We start from the raw sequence: 7839 nt of genomic DNA, 5'->3' as shown, positions 1-7839 counted from the left end.
GAAAGGCACAAAACCAAAGGCAAAATGTTACTCTGTCCAAGTATTACCACAAAAGCTGTTAAGCTTGTCAAGGATACAAGGAAACTCTGTCCCCATGTGCATACAAGATTAAGCCAAACAAAGATGTTAGAACCACCAAATGATCTTATCCTAAATCTTACACAATTTTCTTCAATTTAGTATCATCTACAGAGAAGTGATCACTTGAAGAATGAAGAAGAATGTAGCAGCTTCTAATTTCCCCATACTCTTAATAAATTTCCTTCACACATTGAAACTACTTTAATGCTTACTTATAATATTTGTAATGACGAAAACTACAGATTATATCAAAAATTCAAATTCAAAATACAATCTCACTTCAGATCATAATCATCCATACCTTACTAACTATGATTAACAAAATCAACACTTACATTTACATGAATATGAATTTAATAACTTCACCAGTCCTCATTTAAAGTGATACTAACTATAACATCATGATTACATGGTCCAATTCAACCAAACTTTCCAATTCACCATCTTACTGTGTTTCATTCGAAACAAATTCAGCACAAAAGAAAACAATAATTACAACAAAAACCACATAAATTAAAATTAGTCACATCACAGGACAAGATTTAAATAAATAAATTCAGGCATTCAGGATTTAATTTTCGAATAAGAAGAAACAATAAAAGATTAGTCCCGTTCATTCAAGGTGATTGCAGAGCACAAAGTACAAAAAGAACAAGAACCCTAGCGAGTAAAAGCGTACAAAACAACGGAAACGTAAATGAGGAGGGCGATGGGGACGAGTATGAGGAGTGGCACGACGGCGGCGTAGGCGTGGGCGCTGCCGCAGGCGAGTGTTCCTAGCTTGATCTGGACAACGTTGACGAGTGCGAGCATAAGGAAGGCGCACCCAACAACAGAGCCGGCGCCGGAGACGAGCATGCCAGCGCGGAGAGCGGAGCGGTTGATGCGAGCGGCGATGAACTCAACGGCGGCGGGGTAGTTGATGGAGAAGTGGTGGTTGTTGTGACGGGAAAGGCGGATGGCTTGCTTGAGGGCGAGGGCAACGAGGCTGGAGAATAGGAAGGAGCTGAAAGAGTAGACGTGGAAGGCGACGAGATTCTCGGCGATGGCGGCGGTGGGAGAGCAGGCTGGATCGGCGTTGAGGTTGTTAGAGGGGTCGTTGGGGTTCCAAGAGAGGCCGACGAAGACGGCGAGGGTGAAGAGGGAGTTCACGTTCACGATAGCGTCCAGTGCTGTAATGTGGAGCCTCGTGAACGACGAAGACGACATTGCGTTTTGTTTCTTCGTCGTGATCTTTCCAAGCGCGTCGTCGTCGGAGCTGGACAGTGTCTTTGTCTTTTCCACTCTTTCTTCTCAAAGAGTAAAGTTTGCTAAACCAAAAGAAAAAAAAATGTTTCTCCAAAGTTCAAACAATTTTAATTTTCTTTATGAAAAAAAATCATAAATAGTTAAAATTTTCCACTTCTTCTTTTAATTTTATATTGAAACCTTCTCCAGGTAAGTTAAGCCATGTGGAATTAGGACTTCGGTCCGCATTCCGCAACCTGATTAGTAAACAGCGTTATTAATTAATTAACCATACAAAAACAAAATCAGTAAAAAATTTAAAATATATAGTAATTAATTTTGATGGCTAATTTTAATATATAAATAGTATTTCTTTTAATCAATAGTTGTTAAAGAGTTCAGTAACCTAGATAATTAATTTTATAATTAAAAGAAAAAAACTGAAGTAAGAAAGGGCATTTGGTCTAGTGGTATGATTCTCGCTTAGGGTGCGAGAGGTCCCGAGTTCAATTCTCGGAATGCCCCATTCTATTATGATATACTTTCAATTACATTTTTTCTCCACCAGTGCCCAATTGCCGGTAAGGATATTCCTTCAATCACTCCACACTTGCTAATTTTGCTACGGATGATAAAAATAATTTAAGAAAAGAAACTCTGGTACCTTCAATTGACTAGATATCATTTTAAATATTAAAATGAATTTCAGCAAATTTAAATACAAATACATATACTATACGATTACCAACTACTTCTGCTTCGAACAACTACGAATTTGAATTCTCAACTACCAACAAATATTCGTGAAAAATACAGATCTAAAACTACTTTGTCTTGTTCTTTATGGTCTGAGCTTGTTGCTGTTGTTCATTCTTCTTGTTATTCAGATTTGAAGAATTAACCTCTGTAGAATTGCTACATATCTTTGCCTTTGTCTCTACTCCAAGATAATTGGACAAGACTCTTCTGACCCCAAATCCCCGCCTATGTGGTTTCATGATGTTATTGTTGTTGTTGTTGTGGAGGAAAGGAGTTCTCTCCCCTCTTGCAGGACTAATCAATGGCGCCGGAGAAAAGCCAGGTGTGCCGATTCCTGCTTTGTGTGGAGTGGCAGAGACAGACACCGAGAACGGACGCGAAACCTTTTGCTGAGACAACACATTAACCGTGCTACTAGGAACCAATGGAAACCTATCCGAGTGTTTGGTCAGGTCATCCACATATAGCAAGTCATCAATACGTGCTACAATGTTGAACGCCATGCTCTCCAACACTCTTGAGTAGCTCTCCAATATGGATTTTCCAGCATCCTAAAATATTCAGAGTTAAATGTGTCAATAACAACATTTATTATATTTGGATTGGATAAAAGAGAAATATATAGAACCTTGTTGCATTGGATCTTGCTGGTATCAAGGGTAGTTTGAGTTAAGCCGGGGAATCGCTGCTTCAAGGAATTTAGAATGCTTTCAGCTCTGTCTGCTAAGAGTTCTCTCTTGTCTCCATCTACCATGAAGTCCTTAACAATGTCCCAAGAGGACTTTGTAGTTGAACGGTTCGGATTAGGTGAGGGTCTCGGGTGAGCTCTCCGGCGCCACACATAGATCGCCGCCTCAACACGGTTAGCAATCTCTAGTGCAACATGCTCAGAGGAGAGGTCTAAGCAATCTAGCAAGCACTCAGCAGAGAATTGATCTGATGTGATGTAACGGTAAATGAAATCCCCCAAGCATGTCCTTCCATTCTGAGGCAGGTTCAAAGTACAATTTGTCAACATTTCAATCATATTTTGGTTAGAAGATTCAAGTGTAAGAATTTAAACAATAAGAGACCTTAGGAAGCAATTCCAAATATGATTCTGGAACTTCCATATCAGCCAAAGCAATGCTGTTTATGGACATGGCTGCTTTTAGAATTTGGTTTGCACATTCTCTTGAGTGATTCAATTGTTTTCTTGAGTTTTCGCCAAGACCTGCAGGGGGGACACGGGGCACGGGGAGCCACCACTTCTCGTCTTGCCGTTGAATCGTCTTGCGAAATGAGGCCGTTCCATCGGCTTCCGGGGCTACAATTCCTTGGTCAACATACCAGAACTCAGTGGAGGTGAAACCATCCAATATGTCCTGTAATAGAAAGTATAAATTCACATGTGACAACAATCACCAATGTAGTGTGCATTCAAACAACAAGATTCATCACTCACGAGAAGCATGTTATCAAGTTTCCTAAGCGCTGGAACATTGATAAAAATATCTGTCCTTGGCCTGCAAGTCATTACCTGCAGAATAAAGCAACATATTAGAAATACAAACATTATGATTCATATTCCACTTTTGTTGAATGAAACTGCACTTGAAAATTTACGACTCAATCCAAATTTACCTCTAGCTTGCTCCCATCAGGGAATGTTTGCCAAGAAGGTATTAGTTCAACAATGTGATCACTAACACTAACAAGCCATTCCATCTCTCTTCTCCACATAGCTTTCTTTTCAGAAGGTAGAGGTTCTAATCTCCATAATTGTCCAAACACAGTGGCTACACAAGTTGCATAAAAGTTCAAAATGAATTAAATTGCACAATTTTAATTCGAACTTTGAAGTTTGAAAGTATCAGAAGAAGGAAATGCATACCGCACAGATTAGTGATAGCATTTGAGATGGCCAAAGCAGTACAAACCCCTTTCCCAGAACCTGACATGTCTTCACCAAGCAACAATTTTGCAAACCTTTCCTTCATCATTTCAGCATCTGCTCCAATTTGAAAGGAATTAACAAACCTACTAGCAATAATCATATATCATCCTAAATCATCTTCTAATAATTCTTCTACTTCCTACTAAATAAGGTAAAAGTGAAATACATTTATTATCTTAAAAACAGAACAAACAGTAAAAAAAAAAAAAAATCCTTATTTGAAAAATTGACAGGATATCTAGAAAAATGATTTAGGAGAATAAACTACAACTAAACCGACATAAAAAGGGATTATTAGATTCCAATGAATAATTAAACTGAAAAAGAAAAAGAAAAGAAAAGCGTTGTCATCGTTATACTTTTGAAAATTCAAGCACATCAACCATTTTTATAGTTCTGATATCATTAAACAAGACAGATTTCTAAAATAACTAGAAACTGACCTGACACTTTTGAACCAATACTACTAAATTTTGTGTCATCCAAATGATGTTCTTGATCATTATCTTTTTCATCAGATTTCCCACACTTGGAAACTGCAGCTTTCAGAATAGGCCATCCAAGAGGAGGAGCAGGTGGAGATGGAGAAGAAGACCCTTTTGCTGCTTTTGCTTCTTCATTGGATGAACACGAGGAAATTGAATTTGATCCACTGAAACTGCTTTCTCTTGACTCAGCAGTGGAATCAGTTAACGACTCTTTCTTAACCAACCCATCTCTCTTCTTCCGAAATTCTTCACTCTTCTTAGACAAAGCACTCATCTTTAACAGCTAACTACAAATTCTCTTTCACTTCCCACACACAACACAAGCTTATATATATGAAAGGGCAAAAGGGGTAGTCACCACTCACTTCACCACTGACCCAGATAAGATTCACCAGGTCCCAGTAACATAGGTTTGGACATGGAAGGAACAAAGGAAGAGGAGAAATGTGATACTATTATTATAGGGAGGGACCAATTCTAAGGTTGTTTTGAAACGAAAAAAGACGATGAAATGATGAAGACGTGTGGCCTTTTCCGTAAAAGTTTGTGTGTTTTGAGATGCTTCAAAAAAAGGAAGCACATTTCATACAGAGAGTGTTAGAAAGTTCGGAAATTTGATTTCAAGTTTGAAGCTTTGCAATTGGAAGTGGCACCTGCCATGTCCCAACGTCTCTCTCTGGCTTTCGCTCTCACAGTAATGCGTACGTTCAAATTTTATATCATTTTTATTAACAATTTTTGAAAACTGGTTGCTGTGCAAAACGACGAATACGTTAAATTACATTATTGCCCCTATGCACAGTTGAATAATTAATTTGTTGTGTCTTTTTGTAAGTGTACTTTAGCAACGAAATTAGTACTGTTATGCCAAACTAGTACTTTAATTATGCTAATTGCTAACGCAATCAGAATGTTATAATTTATTCTTAAAATATATTTAATATTAATAGTAATTATTTAGAGAGCAATATTACTCTCACAAGTCACAGTTAATAATTTCATTTTATTATTGTGTGTGATTTTTCAAAATTATCTCTTGTTTTTATTACTTTACTTTTATATACATTGAAAAAAAATATTATTGAACGTAATTTTATGCTACATCATATCGTAACGATGAAAGTTGTAATAAAAAGTAAAAATAGCTGGCAAGTAGTAATAACTTATTAGAATTCTAATTTTATAGTGATACGTTAGCATAATCTATATTAACATGAACGGTCAAATTTGACAATTTATTCATCTTGCACATCTAAAATATTTTGTCGATATCGGCCAAATATAATCTTATTATGAAATCAAAGTGCTTGATGATATTTATAAGTTATAAATACTGAACGGTTGTTAGATTCATGCTGCCTTAAAAAGGGTAGCATCCTTATTTAACTCAGCCCATAAATATAAGCATTAATACACTATTAATATAGCATCATAATATCCAGCTATTAATATACTTTTTATCCTAATTACAACGAGATAAACAATTTAGTTGGTTGTTAATTTGTTTAACAGGTTAAATTAAGTTACTGGAATACTCACTAGGTAAGATTTAACATTTAAGCAATTTTCTTACCAAAATAGCGTATTTTTAACTGTATCACCCATTTTGGATCAATCCGACACTGGCATTGCTAGCAAATTTTTTTTATTGCACCGTAAAACAAATTGAAAAGTCCTATTAAATTAGCACATTTAAAAAATAAATAAATACTGAAATGACAAATATGAGGATAAGATTTGTATATTTAAAAAACTTTAAAATAAAAAATAACAAATATAAGGATTAAATTTATATGTTTAAACAAATTTAAAATTAAAAATAACAAATCTAAGAGCCAAATTTATAATTTTCACATCATAAAAAGACAAACTAAGTTTTAACAATGTTGAAAAACTCCCATGGAAGGCCAACATCAAAATTAAAAGTGGAAGTTTGTGGTGTTTTTTTCCCCCTAAAAGTAGGTAACATTTCTTTAATTTTTACTAGTAAATTTTATATTTATAATATTAGAAACTAATTTTGCTACTCTTAAAATTGATAATAACACTCTTTTTTTTACCATTTTTTCAAATATATCTTTTATTTTCATTATTTTATGTTCTTAAATAAATTTTTCATAGAGAATTAGTTGGAAATAATATAAAATGAAAAAAAATTTATATCATCAATTAAACGCAAAATCACTCTCCTATAATAACATGTATACCTCTCCTCCACCTGATCTAATTCTTGTATTATTATTTATTTAGTGTCGTTAGAAAACGAATTAAAAATGTAGCCAATTAAAGTTAACTAGTTGAAAATAGGAGTTCTATTATAAAAAAAAATCTTCTATTACCTTAATTTTTAAAATTTTAAAATTAAAAATATAAAAATTTCGCTTGAGTTAGTATAGTTAACTTCCTATACTTTTTCGTATTTAATATTATTATTTGTGTTTACTTCATAGAAGAACACATAGAAGTATTCAGTCTTGAGTGTTCAAAATATGAGCCCTGGGCAAAACCGTATTTGCAGTGAAAAGTGCAAGGGCTATTCAGTAATTGCCGTAGTCATGAGGTTTGGTCATTTTATAATTCAAACTTATAATAAGCAAAATGTGGCCGTTAAAGAGCAGTTGGCAGAAGTTGCTGAGGACTCTCCCTTATCAACACATCGAATATTAATTAAACAAGTAATATATATCAAAGTGATTAAACAAAAGGATTTGGATATGCTTCTAAGTTCTATCAATAATTAGAAGAGGAACCAAATTCAGCATAAAAACCTAGTTAATTGCAGCTCTATACTAGTTTGATCAGGTAAACAACAAGTTTGATAGTATATTAATTCAACCCTCTTTAACTTTGCAGGTTATGTATGTGAGTTGACGCAATCAATGATCTTACTTCACAGATTTCTATTTTCTATTAATATATAATTGACGGTCATAATTCATATATGAAAATCTAAGCATAAAACATTACATACTAGTTAGTGATACTACTATTTAATCAGTAGCTTAAAAATATAGCGCCACGATCATACATAATTTTTTTTTAGAAAAAAATTATAAACGTTTCTTCACAATTATTTTAAAAGACAATAAAATCTTTAACAAAAAAAAAATATCTAATTCATTTTTAAAATTTATTTTTATGAGATTAATTAATTTATGTGATAATATTTTTTTGTTTTTTTTATACAAAAACTAATCAATCATATAAAAATAAAATTTAGAGATCGAATTGAATATTTTTTTAAAGTCTCGTAATTATTTTAAAATAATTATCAAAAATCAGATTAGGTATTCGCTTTTTTTGTATTTCTGTTAAATTTTTTTTGCTATACTTATAACTTCTCACGCA

The 7839-nt window shown here is 33.9% G+C and overlaps 2 protein-coding genes and 1 non-coding gene across 3 annotated transcripts; 1 reads left to right on the top strand and 2 right to left on the bottom strand.

Moving 5' to 3' along the window:
* Nucleotides 1-374: 374 nt before the first annotated feature.
* Nucleotides 375-1450, bottom strand: LOC130969981 (uncharacterized). Its single transcript, XM_057895909.1, has one exon. The coding sequence runs from the start codon at nucleotides 1288-1290 to the stop codon at nucleotides 742-744; it is 549 nt and encodes a 182-aa protein (XP_057751892.1). The 5' UTR covers nucleotides 1291-1450; the 3' UTR covers nucleotides 375-741.
* Nucleotides 1451-1761: 311 nt separating this feature from the next.
* On the top strand, nucleotides 1762-1833 carry TRNAP-AGG (transfer RNA proline (anticodon AGG)). The gene has a single exon. It is a non-coding gene; the product is annotated as a tRNA-Pro (tRNA).
* A 138-nt stretch (nucleotides 1834-1971) lies between these two features.
* On the bottom strand, nucleotides 1972-5164 carry LOC130967450 (rop guanine nucleotide exchange factor 5-like). The gene is made up of 7 exons (XM_057892307.1): nucleotides 4447-5164; nucleotides 3941-4057; nucleotides 3691-3845; nucleotides 3512-3586; nucleotides 3141-3431; nucleotides 2696-3052; nucleotides 1972-2618 (listed from the first exon to the last, which is right to left on the bottom strand). Exons 1-7 carry the CDS (start codon nucleotides 4763-4765, stop codon nucleotides 2133-2135), a joined length of 1800 nt encoding a protein of 599 aa, XP_057748290.1. The 5' UTR covers nucleotides 4766-5164; the 3' UTR covers nucleotides 1972-2132.
* Between the last annotated feature and the right edge of the window lie 2675 nt (nucleotides 5165-7839).

The sequence above is a fragment of the Arachis stenosperma genome, chromosome 3, assembly GCF_014773155.1.
Source record: "Arachis stenosperma cultivar V10309 chromosome 3, arast.V10309.gnm1.PFL2, whole genome shotgun sequence".
Taxonomy (NCBI): Eukaryota; Viridiplantae; Streptophyta; class Magnoliopsida; order Fabales; family Fabaceae; genus Arachis; species Arachis stenosperma.
This window is presented reverse-complemented; position numbering and strand designations above follow the sequence as displayed.